Raw genomic sequence first — 25,183 nt, 5'->3', positions numbered from 1 at the left:
GAGGGATGACCCAATACCTTTGAGGATCTGAGCCTGTGTCTATGAAGTGCTGAGTGTACTTATATTAATTAAGCCCATCCCTTCAATTATGCAAATGAGGCACAAGCTTCTGCTGCAGGACACCTCTGGGACCTGATTTTCCATTGATAACATCATCCTTATACATGTGAGGAGATTAATGGAATGCTAAGAGAGGCCTTTGCTGCAGCTCAGTGGAAGCCTGACAGAGCAAAATAAGGCTTGGTCTACATGAGAGGTTCAATCTGAATTCAAAGGCCTTTTATAAAGCATCAGTCTTCACCACAGGGCTCCTTAGGCTGATTTTAAGGGCTCTAAGGTCAACTTCTGTAAATCTGATTTCACAAGGAGTAATGCCAAAATTGAATTTGGAATAACGACCTTGGACTTGCGCCGACTCAGCATTAAAATAGATTTTATTAGCCTCCACAAGTATCCCACAATGCCCTCAATGTACATAATATTTGAACTCGAATATCCTACAGGCACTGTCCTTGGAAACAGGAGTTTCAGGAACGGTGGGCCACCCCCAGCTGAAGTTCGACTTGAGCAGATACAGCAGAGTGAAATGCCAAGTCAGGAGCTCGTGGCTGAACCACTTGGAAGGGGCACGCAAAGATCATGTGCCAGCTGCCCTGGAGAGACACCATGCACAACAATGGAGAGACAATGTGCTTGAAAATCAGGATGAAGCTCCCCTAATCGCAAGGCAGATAGAGCTCCTGCAGCCCATAGGTGAACACAATGCTGGTAGATCCCCCGCGTCTATCTATGCCCAATTTCAGACCTCCCGCCCCATATTCAGTGCCCTCCCCTCGTCGGGGCCCCAGAACAAGAGGGGGAAGGTCATGGACATCCATGCAGTCTGCTCCCATGGAATCACTGCAGAGCAGAAGGCTGACATTGCACCACAGGTAAGCTCATGATCCTCTTGCGTTCCCAATATCTACCCCTCTGCCATTAGGGACCCCTGAATAAAAACAATGTAGGTCAAAAAAAAAAAGAAAGTTTCAATTATTAGTTAACATGCTTTGGAGTTGGGTGTGGGGGTGCGGGGAGGCTCACAGTTGGAGGTGGTTTCATAAAGGGCAATCACACTTCAGGGGTGGAGGGGGTGCTACTTACTGGCAACAGATTCAAGTCCCTGCCTGCTCTTTCATAAACGTGGTTTTCAAAGCATACCTGATTTGCACTGCACCTCTCTGTGCTCTCCTGATTGCCCTTGGGTCCAGCTGCTCATAATTACTGACCAGGAGATCTGCCTCTGCCCTCCACACTGGCATGAAATTTTCCTCCTCCACCTCACAAATGTTATGAAGAATACAACAAGCCCCTAAACAAGGGGACTACTATCTTCACTGAGGGCTAAGTGGGTCAGAAAGTATCTGAACCTGGCTTTAAATGGCCAAAGGCACATTCCACCACCATTCTGCACCTGCTCAGCCTGTAGTTGAATAGCTCCTGTACTGAGATCCAGGGTCCCAAAGGGTACGTCTACACTTAAAGGGTGGGGGGGTGGGAATTGGCTCAACACAATTGATCTTCTGGGGATCAGCTTTGCAGCATGAATGAAGATGCGTCAAAATCAATCTTCTTGGGGCTCAGCTGTCAACCCTGGTACTCCACACTGATGCATAGAATAAGGGATGTTGAAATGAGTCCAAAGAGGCCAGATCTATACCAGGGAAGAAAGTCAATCCTGATACATTGATTTTGGCTGTGCAAATGGCATGCCTAGAACTGTGTATCTGGGATTGACTTTGTTTCCTAGTGTGGAGCAGGCTTTGATCAGTAGCTTCACAATAACAAGCAGTGCTGTAGCACTCTTGAGACTAACAAATTTATTTAGTAGGTCATGAGCTTTCATGGGGAAGACGCAGTTCTTCAGATTTTTTCAGTATGTGGAAAAGTAGGTCTTATCCACAAAAGCTTCTTACCCAATAAATAAATTTGCGAGTCTTGAAAGTGCTACAGGACTGCTTGTTATCTGAAAGCAAAACAAGTTGGGGACTAAAGAACTCGTGTGGCATGATTATGGTCCTGCAACCCTCTAGTGTTGCAAGTTCTTGTGGTTTTATTGAAAGTCCCATTCTATTTGCTTGTTCTCTGAAATGAGTGCTTAGAATCATGTGATTATATTAAGACTCTCACATGAGTGATGGGTGAACAGATGGTTTGGGGAGGTCAGACCTTCTCCTGCCCTGCCTTCCACACAATGTCCCACCCCGTACGTGCCCACCGGAGCCAACCCAGCTCCCATTTTGGCCATTGGCCCCTGTCCCACACCCCAATCCCGCCATTTTGGGTACTGGTACCAAAGCTAGCACACACCCAGATGCCAGGTGACCATGTGATCCCCCAGACTTCTTGGTCCTGGGGCAGCAGGTGGCTGGGACACACAGGCCGGGCTGCCTGACGCTACAGTAAGACGAGGGCCTGAAACATAAGCCCACGTTATCACAGACCTGGTGTGAGGCCTGCCCTGGCCAGCATTGGTCAAAATTTTGCTACTGTACAGCAAAGTTCAGCGATGAGCAAGAGGGAGGCCCAGGTTGCAGAACTGGGTGGATCATGTCAAACAGTAATCGTTATGAGGCACAGGTGTAAAGGACTAATTGGACTGGGCACAGGCTGAAAGCACATTCCCAAGGCAGGGTAACACCTCATTAAGAAGCACTTTGATGCCCCACAAATAACAGGGCCATACTGACCCAGGTTCAGGACAGGGTCTGACATGATGGCTAGCAATGCTTTGCTCACACCACCTGGGGGCAAGGTGATGGGTGTATCTAACGAACATCAGAGGGTGGCTCGCTGATATGCCTGGGCTATGTCTACACTACAGCAATCTGTCAACAGAAGATATCCTCCAACAAAATGTCTGTTGACAGATTGCGGCCACACATGGAAATGGATCATTTTGTCGACTCACTCTGTTGTCAGCGAGTAGCCAGGCTGCCCAGCTGCTGGCTCAGCAAAATGGCCAACCAGAAGCCCAGTAGACAGGGCTGCCCAGTGACCCGGAAGCCCTGTCTGGCGCCAGAAGGCCCTCTGGAGTGTCCATATGATGTGTTTTTGACAGCTTCCGTCGCGAGAGGTGTTCCGCCTCATGGGGCCGAGGCAGAAGTCTGTCGATAAAAGCGCCATGTTCTGTCACACTCTGGTCAACAGAACACATTTTTGGTGTGGAGGCTCCATGAATTTTGTCACCCAAACTCTCTAGTGTAGATGTTGCCCTGGAGTTATGTGTAACTTGTGTAAAAAAGATGTGTCTGGCAGGGGCTGGCTGTGTACAGCCTGGGCAGGAGCCGGGGGGGGGGGGGGGGGACGGGGGGAGGTAGTGACGCGTGTAGTTTAGCAGACTCTACTGCCAACTATTAAGGAACTTTTTTTGGACAATAAACGTGGCCCGATGCCTTCAATCCTTCTCTGATGGTGTGGTCTTTGGGGCTCGCACATTGGCTGCTGTCCTGGCGCCCTGCACAGAGTCAGCTCAGCATACAGCAGCAAACACAGGCATGGAGTCCCACCTTTCTCACTGACCGCCATGCCATGAATCTGTTCCTCACCACTGGAAGCCTTGGAATGAGAAACTGCATAACAGGGTGTTTGGCACTTTCAAGGGCTAGAGTCCTGGTGGCCAGGTCCTGCTGGATATGAAGGCGGCATAGCTGAGCAGGGATCAGCTGTCACTATAAAGATCAGCAGGAGAGGAGTGCTCAGATTGGACAGAGCTGATGCTGGGAGTGAGGAGGTGCCAGCGGAAGACCTTGGCAGTGACGCTACAGGCAGGAAAGGGCTGGGATAAATGGATGCACTTGAGCACTTTCATTTGGAACTGGTTTTGTTAACAACAGAGACCCCCGAAGGGGGAAGATGTTGGATGGAATCCTGTGTATGGCGTTAAGCAGGGGAAACTGAGGCTGTGGCTGCAGCACCACCCCTGCCAGAAGGGTTGGGGGGGGGGGCTCAGAAGCAAGCTTACCCAATGAGACTGGTGCGGCAAACAGGACCAGAGATCCCTCTCCCAGCAAGGCCAGCGGTTCTGGTAGCGAGGAGGGAGTAAAACAGAGACTGCAGTCAGTCTTCTGGCTGAACAGCAGCAGAGTCAGCCGGCGCCCCATGGGTTCTGAGCCCCCGCGCTAGCCTGCGTGGCAGTGGTTACACCCAGGTTCTTAACAGCACAGCAACACGTCTCCGATGCACTGTGTGCGTATCCATAACAGCCGCCTCACTGAATTAAATGGGGGCTGGGTTGGGTCCAGGGGTCCTGCACAGCACAGTCCTGAAGCACATGCGTCCCTTTCAGAAGGCATTTAAGGCCCTTTGACAGCAATGGGCCCAGGACTGAGCTGAAGACAATGGTTGATTTCACGCTCTAAATATTACCGGGGGCAGGGTGCCATGGAGTTGATGGAGGTTTTGCTATCAATGTCAGTGGAGGCAGGACTCCAGCTAATGACTTTCCCCAGGTCTCTGGGGTTTAGAGTCCGGAAAGAGAGCAGGCCTCTCCCCTCCCTCCTGCTCTGGCCACGTCACCCCTCACTCAGCGCAGCCGTCCTGTGGAACTGCAGCACGAGAGATCAGAGCCCAAAGCTGGGTCGTCACGGACATCCGGCATTCAGCGAGCCCCCCACGCCCGGGCAGCCGCAGGATGTGCCACTTGGGGGGGGGGCAGGGGCCTGCCCTCGTGCACCACAGCCTCTGCGCTGGTGCCAGCCCTTTTGAAGCAAGACCAGCTGTGCATTGCCATGTGTGGTGGGGGTTGCTCTGCACGTTGGCATGGGGGTGGTCCCCAGGGAAGCACATTGCACCTTCAGCCACTTCCCACCCCCCCCCGGTATGTCACCACCCTCTCATTCCTTTGCATCACAGCATAAATCCTGCCTGATAAAGCTTCAGCTCAGCAGGGTGTTGGGTCCTGGCGGGAGGCTAATAAGTACCACGCCTATGGGAACAGGGGGACGGTTTATCAGAGGGACCAGGGCAGGATCCCGTTCATCACACACCCAATCAGCTGAGGCTATCATGCGTTGTGGGGCGCTGAGTCGTATGCCGCATGCCCAGCCGAAGGCTGCAGCAGCTTTGAGCCCAGTGTGCCTGGTGGCTGGCAGATCTGGTACTCGCAAGACACACACGCGTGCGTGGGAGCGTGCAATCTGACTGTGCACAAGTACGTGCCGTGTGCATGCACACACGTGTACAAGGGGGACCTGCTGTTTTTGTGCCCTTGAGAGACTAAGGAACTCTCCTCTGCAGGGGAGCGGCGATCAGCCAGTCTGGACATGAAAGGCTGTGGTGCGTTCCCACGGGGGGGGGGCAGTGTTTCAGAAAGGAACCCAAAGGATAATAACAAACCCCAGAGCCCCCGGGGCGTTTGCAGAGGGCTGGCCCCACCGAGACATTCCCAGGCTTCTGGAGGAGTCTGTGCCTGGAGTTCGCACCACACCTTCCTCAGCAACAAGGGACTGGGAGAGCGCTAATGAAAGGGAGATGCTAATCTCCTGCCATCTGGCTCATCAGGGAGCCAGCCCCAAGTGACTAAACCCAAGCCCAGCATAAAACCACACCCACCTTCCCCAGCACTCTCTCTCTCCATGCAGGGCTTGTGTGCCAGCTTGGGGCCGTGCCAGATCAGTATAGGGTGTGGCCAGGAGCCTGGAAAACCCCCTCTCCTCTCCTTGATTAACATGAGCTTCCAATTCCTGCTGCCTCATTTCTTTCCCTCTTCCCTGTCACCACCTCCCAGTGCTTGGAGACAAGGTAGGCGAGAGCCCGGGAGAAGATTTTACGCAGAGCTCTGCTTCTAGTGTATGCTCAAAGCTCCTCTCCCTTCTCAGGGCAGCCACCAGACTTGCTGGGCCCTGGGCGAGGTGGCACCAGGCCTCCAGAGGGTGGAATCTCAGCTGGAAGGGGCACAGCTGGGGGGCCAGCGGGCCTCAGCCAGCCTGGCGAGCATCACTCAGGACTCTGGTGGTGATTTAAAAGGGCCTGGGGCTCTGGCCAGTGGAGCCCAGGAGCCCGAGACACGTAAATCACCAAGACCTGGTGCAGCTGTCCCCCACCTGGCCCCCCCAGCTCCCTCCCCGGCCTGCTGTCACCAGCAGAAGTTGGGCCAGAGAAAGATACTAGCTCACTGATTGGTCTTTGATATCCCAGGACCAAGGCAGCAGCAGCACTGCCTACACTTATGGGCACAGCCTAAACTCCATTGCCTTTGCCGGGTTCTGCTGGGCCACACTCACTGAGTAGGTGTTTGGGGCGGGGGGGACGGAACATGCAGGTTCCTTGACACTGACGTGCATCTGGGGACAAGCTGTTCTCTCCTCGTCACCAGCAGGGAGAGGCCCTGTGCCCCATGCCAAGGGCTGGTGTGAAATGGACACACCTATATCAGGCAACCATTGTCAAGTTCCAGGCTGCTAATAACTCCAGGCACCACACTCTGCACCTCCCATTGTCTTCTGGGCTGAGCAAAGAGAAGAGCACAGCTTGCAGCCAATACCTATATGCAAACACTGGGCATGAGACCACATGCAAAAGCCATGACTCAAGAGCTTATCTTACAGCCAGATCTCTTTCCTATAAAATGCAGCTTTGAGACAACAGCTTTTGTTTTCAGCCCAGCCCCTTGTTCAGCAGCCGGAGCTGACGGTACGTGTCTTGCCACACTCGGGGTGACAAAGACAAGAGTGTGGTGTGATCTACATCCAGCTTTGCGCCCGTCAGTGCCTTCCCAGAGCACTACTGTGCATATTGCTTCAATCAAGCAATCAAGCTGTCAATCTAGCATGCAGTCACACTTACTAATTCAGCTTCAGTTGACATCTGCGTACTGGCTCCAGTGGCCAAAAATGTAGAGGCCAAAGATAGCTGGGAAGGGCTGTTCTTTTTCGCTCTAGTTAAAAACAGACAGCCTGAGCCAACAGATGTCTCCAGTACTACAGGTCGAACCTCTCTAATCTGGAACTCTCTCATCCGGCAGCATCCGCAATCGAGTAGGATTTTGATCAGCCGGATGACCACTTATTGGGCCAAGTTTCCTGTGGTCCCATAAAGTTTGTTTACAGCCATCAGTTCTGGCTCTCCACGTTTGTTGCAGTTATTTAACTGTAATTTATCCCTAAATGTCTTCTAAGAGCCCAGTAAGCAGTGGAAGTGTTGGTAATGTGCTAGACCATATAACCTCCCGGGTCTGGCAAATTCTCTCTTCTGGTACTGGTCAGGTCCCGCGGGTGCCAGACAAGAGAGATTGAACCTGTATAACCTAACCAAACCAGCAGCAGAGGATGGTCTTGTGGGTGAAGCATTGGCTGGGGCCTATGAGAATCACGGTCCAAGCCCCAGCTCTGTCCCACAGAGGCATTAGAGAAGTCTACATCGCAAGAGTTAGTGGGGGGAGTTGGTTGCATCATGTGGCCATCACAAATTAGCTTTGATTCGGCTAGCCCAGGGACCAGTAGCAGCAAAGCCACTGCAGCATGGAATTCAACGGCTTGGCTGCGTCTACGCGACAAGATAAATTCAAACTTAAGGCAGTTAGCTTGATATTACCACGTGACTGTCTTCAGGGTAAATACCATTTGCTTGATTTAGGGAACCCTCATATTGATGTCACAATATCGTTGGGGCCTGATGGGTGTAGTGTCAAGCTCGAACGCAAGTGTTCAATTAAGGGCCAGTGTTGAAGCACCACGTCTTAAAAATCGAAGTTATTAGCCTCCAGAGGTGTACTGTATGTACCCCACAATGCCCCTCAGTCCTCTGCTCTGGGTGCTGCTCTCCAGCTGTGCAGGAATTAGGGAGCAGGAGGACCGTGAATTTCAAGTTGGGACCTGGAAGCCTGTGGCTGTGGGCTCATGTTTGTATGAGAGCCTGAGGACCGTCTGTCTTTCTTTGCTATTAGGGCTATGAGCACATCTACCCATTACAAATAGCCCTGCACGGAGTTCCTGGTTCTGTCTCTACATCTGGAAATTTTTTGGCGTTGCCTGGTGCCAGCCACGCCCCCACTGCAACACATGGTAACAAGGCTGTGGTGGGGGTTGTGCTTGCAGAAGAAGCTGAAAAACTTCTCAGCAGTTTACGTTTCTGGGCCAACCCCCCTTCCTCTCCCACAGGCGCCCTGTAAAAGGCTGGGCCTGCCATTTGGTGCTGACCATGTCGCCAGGCAGCGCTAGGGCCTGGCTTGTACGCTGTTAGGGATCCAAGGGTGGGAAAGATTTTCCGGGGCTTGCTGCCACTGCTGAGACGACTCCGTCGGCGGCTAAGATATTCAGGGGGACTACTTCAGCATTTCAACCTGCTCATGAGCCCCAGATCACAGCCCCTCCACCAAGTATTTTCAGGGGCTTGCTACCCATTGCAGACACCTGCTGTGTTGATATTTCTATAATAAAATCTTCTTCCTAACATTTCCTATCTGTCTTCATGCTTTGACCTGTCCCCATAAAACACAGGGTGCAGGGCCAGTTGAGATTCCTGTTTCTTTTATAAGTTCAAATTGCCCCTGTGCTGGCAATTTCTGTGTAGTGAAGAGGGAAGACAAAAATCTTTCTTCCTAGCCTTTTCTATCCTCTTTCGTCCAACTTTGCCCCTCTTCACACAGGGAAGAGTGGGTGGAGGGCCAGCTGAGAATACATTCAGGCCCTGTGTTACTTTCAGGGATTGGATGCAATCGTGGGAAGGGGGCCAGTTAGTGGCCGGCCAGTTAAGAATTCAGTTACAGAAGAAAGCGAGTGCTGTTAACTTTGCCATCTCTGTGGACACCCTACTTTTCCTTCCGACGGGAAAAACAGATGTTTGCTTGGGAAGGAGGAAAATGCAGGAAGACGATGTCAAAGACCAGCAAGCATACCCAGAATGCTAGGGGGATAGGTTCCCACAATGCACTGCTGCAAGAGTCTATGTTTGCCAGTTGAGTGTGGCAGCAATAAGTCGACTTTGTGAGGAGGACGGGGGCAGGTGAGGATGGTCAAAATCGAATTAAAAAATTCCAGAGTTACAAAATCGATATTAAAAAATTCAGTTTGGTCTTGTAGTGTAGACACAGCCCCTGAGTAATCGCCAAGGATCATGGGGTGGCTTGTACAATCTGTGCTGTTGCAGATTCATGAGCTCACTGCTCAGAGTAACTAGTTCCTGTGTCTTGCCCACAGGGTCAGGGTCCAGCCGATTGCCATATTTGGGGTCAGGAAAGAATATCCCTGGGTGAAATTGCCGTCCCCTGCAGTGTGGAGCATGGGCTGTTTACATCTCTTTTAAAGGAGAGTGAAGGGTGGATTCTCTGTAACCTGAAGACTTTAAACACCAAGATTTGAGGACTGTCAGTAATGCAACCTGAGGTTATTGGCCTATTGCAGGAGAGGGTGGATGAGGGCCTGCAACCTACAATGGGAAGGAGGTCAGAGTAGATGTTCTTTATGGTGCCTTCTAGCCTTAACTCTATCAGTCATATACAGAAAGGAAGCAAGTTCCAGAAACAGGACTTGCCACTCAGCATGACCTGCTGCAAGGCCCAGATCCTTGATATTTAGCTAACTCCTGGGAGTAAGGCATTTAATTACCATTGCGGAGCTAGGACCTCATCTGTCCCATCCCTAATTCAAACCCAAGGAATCGCTCTCAAAATCAAATTAGGAGGCCAATGCAATTACAAAGAACAGGTGTCACGGGTGAAGCAGCCAAACCAACAAGCTGCAAGGTTTGGTTCCAGCTCATTGCTGTCCTTTCGGCTTTCCCTACCACGCTTTGTACTCAATCTGAGCAGATTGCCAGCTCCTCCCAAGACTTGTGTGGTTGTACGGGTCTTTGTAGATATTTCCATAGCTTTTGTGTTTTTGCAAATAGGGTTGTTAACCCTAAGCCAACCCCTTTTACCTCTGAGTGTGATGACGAAGGTGCCCATTGTCACTTTTCCTGTTCTTGATCACAGTTGACTGGATTATGAACAGAACAACAGATGGCCATCAATAGGGCATTCAATGGACACTTTTCAACCAGCTAGAGGACATTGATTTTGCTGATGGTGTTGCCCTCCTTTCACACCAACACGAAAGCATGGAAGAAAAGGGTCACAATATTAGACAACACTGCCCCAATGACTAGACTGAGCATTAACAAGATAAAGACCAAGACAATGAGGATCAACCAGTCCAACACCACCATCATCACACTGAGAGGAGATGATCTGGAAGACGTGGAGCAGTTCACCTATTTGGGGAGTATTATGGGCAGAGACAGAGGAACAGATAAGGGTATCAGTGCCAGGACAGGGAAAGCAACATCTGCATTCAAGACTCTGTCCCATCTGGAGTTCACAAATATTATCTGCGAAGACGAAACTGCGGATCTTCAAACACAAATGCAAAGAATGTGCCCTTGTATGGATGCGAGACCTGGCATACTAAAAAGTCTTCAAATCACAAGCTACAGACATACGTAACCAGATGCCTGAGGCACATCCTTCACAACAAATGGCAAGACTTTGTCGCAAATGAGGAGCTTTGGAACAGAGCAGGACAAGAACCACTTGACTCTCAAATCAAGAGAAGAAAGTGGAGATGGCTCAGCCAAACTCTCAGAAAACCACCCTCCAGCAGAGTCCATTAAGCTCTCACATGGAACCCGGAAGGAAAATGCAAATAAGGAAGACCTCGGACAACATGGAGAAGATCTACCGAGATTGAAGGACAACAACTGGGTACTTCTGAAGTCAGCTAGAAGTTTTGTCCCAAGACAGAGTGAGGTGGGGGAGACTTGTAGGTGGCCTATGCTCCACTCAGAGTACAAGGGTTTAAGTAGTAGGAGCAGGAAGCTGGATTTTTGATTCAATGAACATTTTCTGCAGAGTGTCTGGTTTTTTTTCAGAAGAAGAAATTGAACCCTCAGTTTTGCAGATGATGGGGGTGGGGGGATGTTTCAGCTGAAAACATTTGGATTTGCAGCTGCTTTTAGCCCCTAGTTGTTTGGTTTTTGGTTACCAAAAACCCATTTCCTGAGCAGCTCTATTACAAGCTTCTTGCGAGCTCATTTAGACTGGGCAAGAGAAAGTGGATCTGGACCACACCATGACGGCCACCAGCTGAAACCTATCCTGGGCCGGAGTTACATGATGGGAGGCTAACCACCTTTCAGGATCCGGACCCAAGAGCTGCCTTTGCTATTATCCTTGTATGACAGGTGGGGGAGCAGGCACGGGGAGAGGGGACATGGCCTGCCCGAGGCCAGACAAGTGAGTCTCCAGGAGTAGACTGCAAGATCACCAACTGCCCCAGCGGTGCCCAGTGCTGCCATGTTCTGCCAGGGCCACATCACCTCGTGGTGCCAGGAGAACCCACACCCCCTGGGGGAATGGAGAACTTTGCCCTGACTACATCCATGAATAGATACCAATAAGATTCCAGTTCCTGCACAGAAGTCCTTGTGGTTAAACCCAGCATGGCTGAGTGGCCCATTCAGATTCCCCTGGACACCTTCTAGCCCAGCTGTAGCAAACTCACTCTGGCTTGCAAGGCCTGGGGCTTAGCACTTTTCCCTGGTGTTCCTACACAACTGTTTGTCTTTTCCCAAAGGGCTCGTTCCTGTTGCCCCTTTGCTGTGGGTTATCAGGGTTCATCCCAACCATTCATCTCCGCATTAGGCTCTGGCACAGCCGACCACAGCAGAAGCATGGGCTTTGATGATCAGAGAAACACCATTACGGACACCAACACCGGTCGTGGTAGTACATACACGACCCACCGTGGTTTCACCACCCATCCTCACATGGGATCATCAGCAAATTCAAACCCTTTTATCTAGATGAAGCACCCCAGCCCGCAGAGCCCCTGTGGTGAAGGCAGCTTCACCCCAAACCCCAAGGTAAAACAAGGTTACAACACAACAACTATTCAGGACTGTTCAAAACTCCCCACCCCCAGCTCACCTAGTGGCCAGCCACTGACCAGTCAGGCCCTGCCTTGGGGCTGCACTCACTAGCCTGTCTGCCCGAGAGCACCAGTTTCATTCCCAGCCCTACCTGTCTGACAGTCCTGCTCTGGGGATGCATCTGGGCTCCTCAGACCTGCTGCAAAGGGAGCTCCGGAGAGCTGCCCTGCAGCGCCAGACCCTCCCTTCCAGCACCGCTTGCGGTGATTAAGCAGGTTCCTCCCCTCCTTCCTTCACACGAGCCCTCCTACAACTCAGCAGGGATCCCCAGCACCAGCCAGTCCTCCTAACGGCTTTCCTCACCCTTCATCACAGGTGCAGCACTCCTGTAACATCTTTCCCCCAGCTGCCATTTCTCCTTCTGTTTTCAGGCGGCCGTCACCTGCCCCTGCCTAGCTCACTTTTCACGGGGCCCACGTGTCTTCTCTTCAGCCGAATTGGATGGCAACAGCCCAGTCACAGACTTAAAAGTGAACTCATCCCCATTTTGACACCAAAACAGGACCGTGGATTTGTTCATTGCACATTGGGCGCACACTGGGGATATGCTGGGCGGATGTTGAGTGCACATTAAGTGTGTTGTGGGGCACTAAGCTCCTTGGGAGATCTGGCCCTGAGTGGAAGAGGTAGGCACAGCTGACTCGGGCTCAATACAAGCCAAAAAGCAGTAGCTTTGGTTGGCACTTTGAAGGACTGCCAGCCCCAGCCCCTTGGCAGAATGGGCCTTACGCTGGTGTTCCTGCTGGCACCGTTTGTTGTCGTCTCAGCCTCCTCTCCCCTCCTGGGCTCCCAGAGAGTAGTAGGGGCCAAGAATGCCTCTTTCTGCCCAAAGCTGGCAGAGGAGACCGTCCTAGCCAGTGTAGAATGAAGACCAAGCAAGGGGCATCCCCACTTACCCAAGCCTGGCTGGAGTAACCCTCTGTACATGGTGCCGGTGCAGAGGAACCCCCTCAAGGTTGCTGATGCCACAACATGCAGTGGCTGCCTGCTAAAAGGCACTGTCCAATGGCATTGCCAGCGCCCTGTGCGTCACTTGGACCTTAGTCACATCTTGGCCCTTATCCACACACTTGGGGCAGGGTGCGTCATTGACTGCTCCTCTTGGTTCCTCTGCAGGGCTGGGACCAGGAGGGACACTTCACATGATGGCTCCCAGGCATGGCATGGCAAGGGGTTCCAGAGTCACCTGGCTTCTCATTCTCCAGCTACGTGGCTCTGAAGGGTGGACGCCTACATGACCCTCAGGCCTTGCTGAGGTTCTGGTGTTCACTGCTACGACCGTGCTGAGGTCTTCTGCCTTGGCTGTACTGCTGAGGATAGAGCCAGGTCCAAAGGTGTGCAAGACGGACGCATTTTGTGCATGGGGCCACATCACCCTCTCTAGCGCCTTGGGGCAGCCATAGAAACCACCCGTCTCTGGCTTCCGGGAGTCACGTTCTGATGGGATTTGGCGCCTCCCCACTAGTGAGCAGAGAGTGGAAGGCCGCTACTGGCTGGCTGGCCTACCTGGTGCTCTGCCACCTGCCCCAGGCAGCAGGCACATGGGGCTGGATTCTGATCACGCTAACGTTCTCCACTGCTTTTACTGCCCTGTGTTGTTCTGCTGGTCCCTGGCTCGTTCAGAGAAAACACCATCCCCAGTGACCCCTCTGCACCCAGCAGGCAGCTTACAGTGTGGAGAGGCCTTTGAGGCAGGCTGGAGAGGGAGTGGGGCGGGTAGGGGGCTGTGGCTGTTGAAGGCCTGGCTGTGAGCGAGCTCCGGCCCTCTCCGCACGCTGACTCGGCTCCAGAGCACCATGCCTGGGGCGGGGCTGCAGCCAGGCGTTGCCTGGGAGAACACACAGGTGTGGCCACCTGAGACAATAGCATCAGCCCGGCCTGGCTGGGAGCCAGCCATGCTTCAAACAGGCTCCCGAATGGGAAGCCAGCTGGCACCCCAGGGTGTGGCCAGCCCACGGGGCCTTTGGGAGAGGGCTCCTGGTGCCATCGTGTGGTGAGCCCATGCGCTGCATGGCAGGGACCCTTTCACTATGTGGCTGCAGGGCCCCATTCCTGGCACAGTCAGGGACGCTGGGCTGAGCTTCTTAGGGAGAACAAAGGGACCTGGAGCTGGGGAGGCAGAGGACACCTGGGAAACAATCCCAAGCTGAGGCCTTTGCAGCCAGCAGCCAGTCTCTATGAGCCAGGCCGTTGTGGGCCGTGCTGGGACAGCGTCACCTGGGCCGCACCTGTTGGACCACGTGGGCCATTGGTGTGGGGAGGAAGGTTTGCAGGGAACATGCTTCTCAGCTCATTACGTTGGCTGCCCTCTGCCCCCACAGCAAAGGGTCCAGGTGCCTGCTCTGCCCTCCTCGGCTGTCAGTTCAGCGGGGGGCCACTGTTCTTAGCAGGGCTCTTTGCAGAACCCCCAGCTCCTGAGGGGATCTGCCTGCAGGGAACAGAAGGGAGATGCTAGTATGCTGCCCCCAATGCCAGCTGAGTTCGTGAGCGGTGAGGAGCACGCAGAGGGCAGCCAGTCAGCGGTGTAAGATGAAGGACCCCTGTGAGGCTGCCCCCTCCGCCCATCCTCCAGGAGTGGGCAGCTAGAGCCCATTGTAGATCCAAGGGGTGACCCTTGCCCAGTGCCAGTTCTACAGAGCCCAGAGCTAGTTTACTGCAGGACTCTGCTGGGCAACAGCCAGGTACTGACTGTCCCAGGAGTAAACCAGTGGGGAGTGCCAGAGCTCCACACCCAGGAACCAGACATCCTGTCCCATGACACACCCATGCAGAGTCCCACAGCAGCCCCACTGCAAAGAGAGCCGCTCCCCCTGGATTTGCAGTGGATTTTCTCTGGCCACAAGAGCGATTATTATAGCATGGCAACAAGCCAGGCTACCTAGCGAAGAAATCTGATTTGAGCCACACAGGGTGGGATGTGGAGAGAGCACAGCCTCCCTCACCTAGCAGATGGTGTCAAAAGCAAACAAAGGCTGCTGGGACGACCAGTCTGGAAGGCAAAGCAGGGAATGGGGATGAGCTGGCAGCAGGGCACCCCACTATTCGTGGGAGGAAGAGGTGTTGCAGAGACAACCCCCTACCTTGCCCCATGGGGCAGGCTCCAAATCACTGGGGATCTGCTGTGCCTGCTAGGGGGAGCGTAAGAAGCCATTCGGCAATCTCCAGAGCCCGAGAATGGCACATGACAAAAGCGCACGTTCTTCCCCTGCACCGGAGGCGGGGGCGGGGGGGGGGGGGCGCATTCAGCATGAAGAGCTACGTCAGGAAACTAGACCGAGGGGATTTGAGGTTCGCAAGAGAATTGTTTGGGACTTGCAGGACAGAGGTCAGTTTTTCATCCTTGCTCCTGTGTCGGACACACAGGGACAAAAGCTGGACAAGCCCACAGCCCTAAGTCTAGGACAGAGATTGACCAAATCACCCTGACTGACTAAACTAGGGGCGTGGCCCTACATAACATAAGAACAGCCATTACTGGGTTTGACCAAAGGTCCATCTAGCCCAGCATCCCATCTGCGGCCAGCGGCAGGTGCCCCAGAGGGGTGGACTGAAGACAACAGTCAAGCTACTTGTCTCCTTCCAGCTCTCTCCAGCCTCTGACAAACAGAGGCCAGAGACACCATTCCTACCCCCTGGCTAATAGCCTTCTATGGACCTAACCTCCATGAATTTATCTAGCTCTTCTTTGAGCTCTCTTATAGTCCTAGCCTTCACAGCCTCCTCTGGCAAGGAGTTCCACAGGTTGTCCACGTGCTTCTGGTCAGGCACTGCACCTCAAAATCAAGAGGCAAGGGGATGAAAAGAGAGACCTGGTTTTCCATTATTGCTTAATTTCTCGGCTGCTCTGCAGTTCTTGATCAGATGAAGAAACACTGGAATAGTACAGGAGAGGAGCTGTACCCTCAGGATATGCCTGGACCATCCAGCAGTTGCAAGTGACTTCTTAGCACAATTAGGTGTTGTCTACAGGAGACATTACTGTACAGCTGGCCAGGGTATCTCTCTACAGCCCACTGAACTGCTGAGTGGCAATTTTGCATGTAGCTACTGCTACAGGGCAGCAAGAGACCCAGAGTCTGCAGCGGCTGCTACTGCTCGTAAACCAGAGGAAGGCTGGGTCTGGAGTTAACAGTCACCAAGCTCTGTTCCTCACAGTGTGAAAAACCACACCCTTAGTGACCTAACTGTGCCGACACAACCTCCAGCATGGACATAGCTCTGCAATCAGAAGCAAGCTCGTGTTGTTTAGGGATCTGGTGTTCTGGGATAGGTAGAACTGTCCCAGCTGGCAGGGCACACTGCACCTACCCTAGGGGTTTCTGTCAGGTCAGCACTGACTCTGCAGCATAGACCTAGCCAAAGCGCTCACAGGACCATCTACACACGGAGGCAGTGCCCGCATCAGACATGGCTGCGTGACATATGCCAGGCTAGGGCCCTGAAGGTTCATTGGTTTTCAAGAGTTTCCTGGCACATTTTCTCAAAATCAAATGGGTTTGGGCCAACAGGTTGGGGACTTTTGTGACACTTCAAGGTTCTTCCATCCCTAGCAAGGAGCAGACACTCAGCTGCTGGTGCTTGTTGTAGTGTCACTGAGCTCAGCAAGCGTGAGCCTCAATTAGCATAAGTTAGCATGATTCAGCAGAGTTACAGATGTAATGTAACCCTGCTGGGGGCCAGCTCCACAGCCCATGTCTTCTGGACACAGGGCAGTAGGGTTAAGCTCAACAAGCTGGCCACGTGGAAGACGGCTGGATGGGAAAGGAGCATGCCCCTTCCTGATTCTCTTTATTTACAGACACATCATCATCTTGGGGTTTAGTGAAACGAGCAAGCAGCACCTAGCAAAGCATTAGCTTCACACACAACAGTGCAGCCCCTGCAGTGAGATCTGTGAAAGCACAACTGGTTGGTGTCCTTTGGGGTGGTGTGTGGGTCCATGGTGAATGGAATCCAGCTGGCTGACCAAACAGGAATGCGTCTCTCAATGCCTGGGCCCCTCCTCTGTCTCAGGCCCACCAGGCAGGTTCTACTTCCATCGGCCACCGACCACGCTTTTCCCACGGGCAGCCTTTGAGCTGAAATGGAAGCGGAGAAGCACCTGCTGAAATGCGTTACCCGCAAGAGGGTGTGAAAGGGGAGCTGAGAGCAGCATAGGGGCTGGGTACCCCCCAGGCTATGCTCTCTGACCGGATGGCAAGGAAAGGAACAATTCACGCTCACTGCAAACACAGCAAGGAAATCTTTGAGGCTTCCAGCCCCAGGGCCAAATCCAGGTGAACGGGCCTGTGTCATTGGCTTTCATGGAGCTAAGTTTGGGCAGCTGTTGGCTAATGCAGTTCTTAGAGTTGGACGAGACTCTTGCACCCAGCTAGATTGGCTAAAATGCTTTGCCAAGGGAGGTTCGGCACTCGGCAATAGCTTTCTCTGATCCCCAAGAGGCTGTAGGAGAATGGGGAAGAATTCCATCCTGAGGGTGCGGCAGGGAGAGAAACAGCTACGCACAATCGCCCTTTGCTCGGTGTCAGTGATGATGAATAGCACTGGGCCCAAGTCTCTTCTCGAGTACGGCAGCCCAACGGATGTGGACCAGATGCCAGGTGAGGAGAGAATCTGGCCCAGTGGGAGTGGGTGAAATTCTCCCCTAAGAGCCTTCCAGGCCATGTGTTTTACAGTGAAAGTCACCAGCATGGCTCACGTGGTCCTTCTGCTCAGGCATACAGGAACGGCCCAGACAGTGATGAATACAAGCCAAGAGGGTGTCTCTGTGGTCGTTAGTATTAGGCAGCTTGTTAAGGAGCCTGGGCCAAACCATTGATTGGCATCGTCTAGCACAGCTCCATTATGATCAAGGGAGCAATGCTGCCTTACACCAGGAGCGATCCAAGTCCAAATCCGTGAGGGCAAAAATTACCTTTATTTTCCAGAGGTTAGGAACAAATTTCCAAGTCTGTCCTAGCAGCCCGGCAATGGGCCTCAGCAGGACCAGACAGTTTTTTGTTTTTGTTTTTTTTAATCTAACCAGCCCTAGGCCGTTGAAAGGCCCCCTCCAGGATTGAGCTCAAAACCCTGGGTTTTCAAGGCCAATGCTAGGGAGCAGCTCAGGTATTAACTCAATGACCAATGAGCCCCAGAGCCCTCCAGCTACTTGCAATTCTCAATTGCAAGTTCAAGGCCTCAGAAATTCCTCTGCTTTATAAGGGTGAGTCATCCAATCGGGGAAGACAAACCAGCCCCTGTGACTTAATAGCCAATCACATTGCTCAGAATCCTAATACTCTGAGGAGTCAGATTTTTCACAGTAATCCCTGGACCCTTCAGATAAGATGCCTGCAGGAGCCTGGTTTCCTTCTTGCTGTGTTCTGTTTGCTGCTGCCCAGACCAGCCCCCAGGGCAGTATGGAAAGTGGCTCTGGGCAGCAAACCTACAGCTGCTTAGACCACAGGGAGTTTGCCTGTCCCCGATCCAGCTTCAAAGGGGTTTCCCCATGCAGCATGCACCCGCTCAGCCCTGCACAGCACGAAGACAGCCAGGTTACTTACCCTTTGCTGTAGGGCCAGGTCACATCAGCAGTGAAGAAAGGAGAGAGATTTGGTGTAAACAAATGCTGCACGTTCCTAGCACCCAGATAGGATTGGGCCTCTGACTCTCAGGAAGCAGGATAGACAAGAGGTGGCTGGGCCAGTGGGACATTACCTCTAGGTGTGGACTGAAGACTGGCTGATGCCTCAAGGCAAAGGCTAAATGATTTTCTAGCTACAGCGCTTCCCTCATCGATCTCTGCCCCGTGCTGCTGATGGCCAGAGAGACATCGACATGGGAACACGGCCCTGATTCTTTACCAACGTGCCACTACTCTCGTTCCCCTCCCTAAGCGCAAAGCCACCATCGTTCCAAACTGCCCCCAACAGTGTGTCAAAATGCAGCTGCAGACGGGTCTGATGCAGGCTTGGGGATGGACGCAGGGTACTGGCTGAAAGGGTCTGACATTCAAAGTTGTTAGAAAGGGACAAAACTTTTGAGAATGTTTCTGTAAAGTTAGAGCCCTTTTCTCAGAAGCTCCCAGTGACACACCTCTCGCTTGCTCCGGTGTCACTTCCCTGCCCTAAGGCCAGATTCCTCTTTCATTTGCACTGGTGAAAACGGCATTGGAATCAGAGGTGTAAGAGGGCACACAAACCCACTGAGCCTGGTTACATTAGAAGGTTCTGTGAAAGGAGGAAAAAAATAAGCACCTGCTGCTGAGGCGAGAGAGAACTGCACCCAGACAGGCTGGGCCGGATGAGAAGGTGAAACCCAACATCCTAGGGAGCCCATCCGGTTTACCCTGGTGGGGGCTGGCCAGGTGAGATCCATGGCACTGGAGAACCCAATCTTGTCATTCTTACATTGCATGAATGGTTGCCTGAGGCCACAATATTGGTTCAGATAGACCATAGGTCTGAGCCATTCTGGACTGGGCCTTCTCAGTGCCACTTGGGCTGGTGGAAGGGAGGGCAAGGTTTGCCTTACAGCAGCCTGGATTGGTTTTCACACTGCCTGCTCTGCCTCGGTCCCCCAAAAGAGTGAGGCGATTGAGGGAGGACTTCCCGGGGGGGCCAGGAGCTGGGATTTTCTTCCCTACCCCTGTGGATTCTGAGAACCACTGGTGGCAATGAGCTTCCATACGGAGGTCCTTCCACCATTCCGCCTCCCCTGCCCCGCCCCATGGGAACAGTATTAACAGGCCCCCAGCATCTCCCCACAGGTGGATCTCCAGAAACCAAGAGCAGCGCAAAGAACTGCAACAAGGGGGATGCAAAGACCAGACCCAAGAAGGCAAGGGGTGTGTGTGGCAGCAGTGATGGGGGGCCAAAAGGAGCAGTGTGGAGGGACATGGGGAGAGGAAATGAGGAGGGAGAGATTCCAGTGAGTAGAAGGAGAGGAGGAAACATGAAGGACCATGGTTGAGCCAGACCTAGGAAAGTGGGTGGGGGAACTGTGGTGGATGAATAAAGACAAGGGGAAGAAGGAGAGGAGGGCATTGGGGAGCTGAGGAGAGAACAGGAGGCGGCAAGATGAGTGAGGGGCAGAGGCTCTCGGAGGAGGAGAAAAGCTGGGTGAGGGGTGTACTGGAATGCTAAAAACTTTTTTATGCTGTTCAGTCCCCAGTATGCAGTGTGTGTAAAATACTGTGCTTAGGCTACACTCTGCCATCCCCAGCGTAACTTGATCAGAAAGCAGCTCCAGAGCCAGCCTGTACCTGATCCAGGAGCATGACAGAGTCAGAAGTGGGAAAGGAAAAAAGGACGGACAACTCCCACTGGCAAAGAAGAAGAATTCACCACCTACGTGACATGTGATGGTAGCGCGCGCGCACACACACACACACACACACACACGGAAGGAGCAAATGAAGGGAATTTGTGGCAAATTCCTTTCGCCAAAAGCTGTGCTAAACTGACTACAGTTATTGCTTTCTTGGGAGATTTTGTTGTTGAAGATTTACGTTTTGGGATCATCTGAAATTTTGCAAAGATGGCAGAACCGTTAACACAGACAGATGAGGTGGTACTTTGCATGGACAACAACATTTTGATATGTGGTTCTTCACTGGAAGAATAGCAAAGCCCTTTGGGAAGTCCTTAGCCCAATTGGTTAGGCCAGACAGAAGCTAGAGAAGGAAAAGTGCATTTTCTGCCTACCACAAATTGAATTTTGGGGGACAGTCAACAAAAACAGAATCACTCCTAATCTTGAGACAGTAAACGCCATTCAAAAATTGGATGCCTTCACTGGGGCACCAGAACTGAGACGTGTTGGGGATGGTAAATTACCTTGGTCAATATCAACAAGCCCTATGTTAGCAGAACCATTGAATCAACCGTAAAATTCCAACATATCTTGGCCATGGTAATAGAAATGATCTCTGCTGTTCCTGGTTCTCAAGGTGGATGCAAACAGCTATGGACTTGGCTGTGTATTGTTGCAATAACACGGCTCCGAGTGGGAGACAGCTGCGTTTTTCTCTTGCCTGCTCACAGAAGCAGAAAACCAATAAGCACAGATTGAAATGGTGTGGCAGACAAATGTATGGGCATGTAAGAGCTTTTACAGATATTCGTGTGGACGGGATTCCTATACACCAAGGGAACAGACCACCTGTAATCTTCATCAACAAAAAAAAAAGACCTGAATCAAGTACCAGTCAGATGCCTGTGTTGATTGCTGAGGTTACTGCAATTAACACAATTGCTAAATGTGTTCCTGGAAGAAATCTGGTGGTAGCAGACATTGTCATAGTGCCCTGCAGCACACTAAGCTACCTGTGAGCTGGAAGATAATGTAACGGCATCTGGGGACACATCCAGACCAGTGTCAGGGGGAAAAAAAAAAAGACAAAGACAAAAAGCAATCTTGACAGACACACAACAGCAGGAAGTTGAAAGTTACTATTTAGATACGTGGGCCAGCCTGCCCTAATGTAACTGAGCAAGTGTCAAGAAACTGCTTTGCAGTGTGTGGATAATTAAGCGAATCAAATCTACTCATGATTAATGGCAACTGCATTGTAATTTTAAATGAAGTAAGAGGAGATCCTAAACCTCATCTCTGAAGGACAACAAAGATCAGCTAAATGCGAGGAATGAGAAAACCAGTTGGTGCAGTGGCTAGGCATCAGCAAGGACGGAAAGAGGAGAGCATCTATCTGTGAAGAGTGCAGAACAAACTAAACATGATACCAAAAAGATGTCAGAAGGGACTAGTAGAAGATCTACCTCAATTTAGAGGACGTCGTTACCTGGTTGTCATGGACTATTTTTGCAGGTATATAGAAATACAGGTTGAACTTCTTTCATCTGGCACCCTCAGGACCTGACTGATGCCAGACAAAAGAATTTGCCGGACCACAGGAGGTCAGTATTGTCTAGCAGCATTACTGACACTTCCACTGCTTACTAGCTCTTAGAAGATGTTTAGGGGTAAATTACAGCTAAATAACAGCACCAAACGCTCAGAGCCAAGACTGGAGGCTGAAGACAAACTTTATGGGGCCACAGGAAACTTGGTCACACGCTTGATGAGTGGTCACCTGGCTAACTAAAATCATGCCAGGTTACGGAGTTTGCTGGCTAAGAGTTCAACCTGTACTATATGTGATAATACTGTGACTTGCTATAAAGACACTGAAGAGCAGTTTTGCTTATCTTTAGTATTCCAAAACAAGTAGTGACAGAAATGAACCATTCCTTGCTCCTCTGAGCTACCGATCAACACCAGTTATTGGATGTAGTCATGTTCAGCTCCATAGTCTTTTCCAAAACTGCAATAATAGTTTTATCTCCAAACTGGCCGGACATAAGGACTTCAGCCAAATTGTATGAAAAGGCTAAAAGAGCTTATGAACACTTTTACAAGAGACTTCTCTCAGAGTGCTACCAGCTCTAAGTTAACCTCAAGTGTAAGTGGATGGAGAAGATGGACCTCTCCAGCTATTGTAAAGAAAAAAAGTCGTAACCAGATCATGTGATCGAGATTGACACTGGACAGTACAAAAGAAACCAACGACAACTACACTGTGTTCCTCAGCAAGAATAATCCACAGCGCAAACTCTGCAGATGGTGGATGCAGAACAAGATGATGACTCAGATTCCAACCACAACTAAACTCATTGCAACGAATGGACAGCCAGAAGCCCAAGCTAACAGTATGATTTCCTGACCCCTGACAAACTGATCTGTACTGAGCTTCACAAGCAGCATGATGGCATAAATATTGCTAATGGTCAGAAAGTGGAACAAAAGGGTAGAGGCAATGGAATACAAGCTCTGTTATACTGCAAACAGGCAGTCCTGTAGCACGTTCAAGACTAACAAATGTCTTTATTAGGCGATGAGCTTTTTGTAAGACCCACTTATTCAGATCTATCGCCTATCTGAAGTGAGTCTCACCCACGAAAGCCCATTACCTAAATGAATAAATGTGTTAGTCTTTAAGTTGCTACAGGACTGCTTGTTTTTTGTAAGCTACAGACTAACATGTCTACCCCTGTGAAACTATGTATTGTACCATTCAGCCACCCCATGGCACTGTGTATAAAATGCCTTGTTTAGGCAAATTTGAGCCTGAACTGGCAGAGCATAAAGAGACCTTATGAGGAATACACATGGTATGCATCTCAATTAGATGTGAGCAGTGCAGCCAGTTGGTATCTGATACAGGTTCATGACCAAGGGGTGGGGACTTTCCTGCCCATATCTTCGCAGTTTGAACCTCCAGCACTGATGTTTGAGCTAAAGAAGTCTCCGCTGGCAGCAAGAGTAGGTTGTTGTCGTCTTTGTGGGCCAGCCACTAGAGGCAGATGTGGCTTGCTCTGTGCCAGATTGAGGGGAAAGTGACACACAGACAGGGAGTTTAGCGAAGAAAAGAGGGTGGCGGTGAACAGGTCAGAGCAGCACAGAAGAAGAAGAGGAGGAAGGTAGGCAGAAGAGGGACATGTGTAAGCAGGAGCAAAGGAAGAATAAAAGCACTGCAAGATATAGACATTGACTCATCTCCATGTGCCTGTCGATGTGCAGGAGCAAGAGGGTGAGCAGGGAGGGCAGAGGACAGGATGGTGGAACAAAATACGGTACAGACAAGGAAAGAGATGAGGGAGAAGAGCCAAGAGTGATGGGGAGGGACAGGAGGAACAAGAGGGAAAAGGAGAGGCCAAGAGGAAAGGCAGAGAGCAGAGGAGGTGAGCACAGGTGAATGGTGACCCGAAGGGAGCTGGCAGGGTTGGGCTGGGGGAGACAGAAGGCATCCCGGGTACTTACACCTTCTGGTGATCACTAATGCGGTTTCGGAGAACATTAATCTGCAAGAGAAATACAGAAGGACAGTAAGGGCTGGGGCTGACCCCGGCGTTGTGAAGGGGGCTGCCAACGGGCAGCAGAAGACAGAGCAGGAAAATGTCTCTCCTGGTCTCTAGAGCAGCCTGGCCAAGCAGTGCAGCCACCAGCCCTCTGGTTAGTCCAGCCTAGGAGACAGGGACACCCAGGATGTGATGCTGGGCACCCAGGCTGCATTAAGCCAGGTGAGGAGCTAGACAACCATAAGGTGGGCCTGTCACCTGCTCCTCCATAAGAGAATCCCCTTTCTTCTCATCGCGGAGCAGTCCTGGCTTTTCTCTGATGCCAAGAGCACTTTCGAGGGGTGAATGGGAATGCAGAGAGCAACCTGCCTGGCCGTTGTCTATCGGTTGAAAGATGCTCACAGTCTGCCTCCTGTGGAGCAACTGAAGGACAGAGATTCTTTCCGAAGCCTCTCCGGGTGTTCTCCACCACGTCTCTCCCCTCTGTAACCAGACCACCGCCTTCCGCGCCGAGATGGATGGAAGAGCCTGACACCCATGGTGGGATGGAACAAGCTGCTCTCAGCGGTGCCTAGAGGGGGCAGCAGCCCTCCTTCCAGGGTTCCCACACATCTGATGTCTTGGGTGCGGTCTCGCTACACCTCCGTGCAGTTCCAGCCTCACACACAGGTCCTACATACCTGCTTCTAGGGGCCAAGTGAACCATGGGCACAAGAGGCAAGGAAGGGAACGGCAGGTTGGGCTGTTATGATTATATAACACAGAGATACAAAACCAGCAGAAATAAAAACTGACAAATCGGATACATAGGATGGGGGCGAAGAGCATTCGCACTGATATTCGCAGTGATCTCAGGCAGGACGCTTACAGTTAGTAATTGTCTCACCCCTCCTCCTCCCCCTTTGTCCCCTTCTGTCCTATGTATCTGATTTGTCAGCTTTTAAATTGATTGTTTTTTTGTTTCTCTGTGTTTTGTAATCGTCAGGCCAATTCTCTTTCAGCAACATTTCCAGTGCAGCACTACCTCCCGATCTGAAGAAGTGGGCCTGCCCCACAAAAACTCACCACCTACTAAATGATGTTGTTCGTCTTCCAAGTGCTACAGGGCTGCTGGTTCGTACTGGCTAGGAAGATAAGCTGTTTGGTTAATAAAAATCCCTGTCTCGGTGGGTCCAACAGTTTGGGAAGACAGGACACTTACAGCTCATCAACAGTCTAGAGGGGGCTCCTGTACTTACCTAGCCATGCCCTGTGGCAAGGGGCACATGGCCTCCCTTGCTGAGTAAGTCCAGGATATAGGCCGCATTGCAAAGCAGGCAAGGTTCAAACACACTTCACAGAGAAAGACAGAGAGCAGACAGCATGAGGCCACCCCCCACGCCCAAGACCTCATGAAGGCA

General features: G+C 51.6%; 1 protein-coding gene across 8 annotated transcripts in view; it reads right to left on the bottom strand.

Annotated features, from left to right (window-relative positions):
- Positions 1 to 443: 443 nt before the first annotated feature.
- TNNT2 (troponin T2, cardiac type) overlaps positions 444 to 25,183 on the bottom strand; it is a 41,961-nt gene continuing 17,221 nt past the window's right edge. For 2 of the 8 annotated variants that reach the window (XM_074977290.1, XM_074977291.1), the window contains one exon: positions 16,699 to 17,024. In XM_074977290.1, the coding sequence (XP_074833391.1) occupies positions 16,976 to 17,024 (49 nt within the window). In that variant the 3' untranslated portion in view covers positions 16,699 to 16,975. Of the gene's footprint in view, positions 654 to 963; positions 989 to 4,003; positions 4,064 to 16,698; positions 17,025 to 18,488; positions 18,495 to 19,129; positions 19,155 to 23,745; positions 23,787 to 25,183 lie in introns of those variants that run through there. The other 6 variants (XM_074977286.1, XM_074977287.1, XM_074977288.1 and 3 more) reach the window with 6 other exon arrangements.

Source organism: Carettochelys insculpta, chromosome 26 (genome assembly GCF_033958435.1).
Source record: "Carettochelys insculpta isolate YL-2023 chromosome 26, ASM3395843v1, whole genome shotgun sequence".
NCBI lineage: Eukaryota > Metazoa > Chordata > Testudines > Carettochelyidae > Carettochelys > Carettochelys insculpta.
This window is presented reverse-complemented; position numbering and strand designations above follow the sequence as displayed.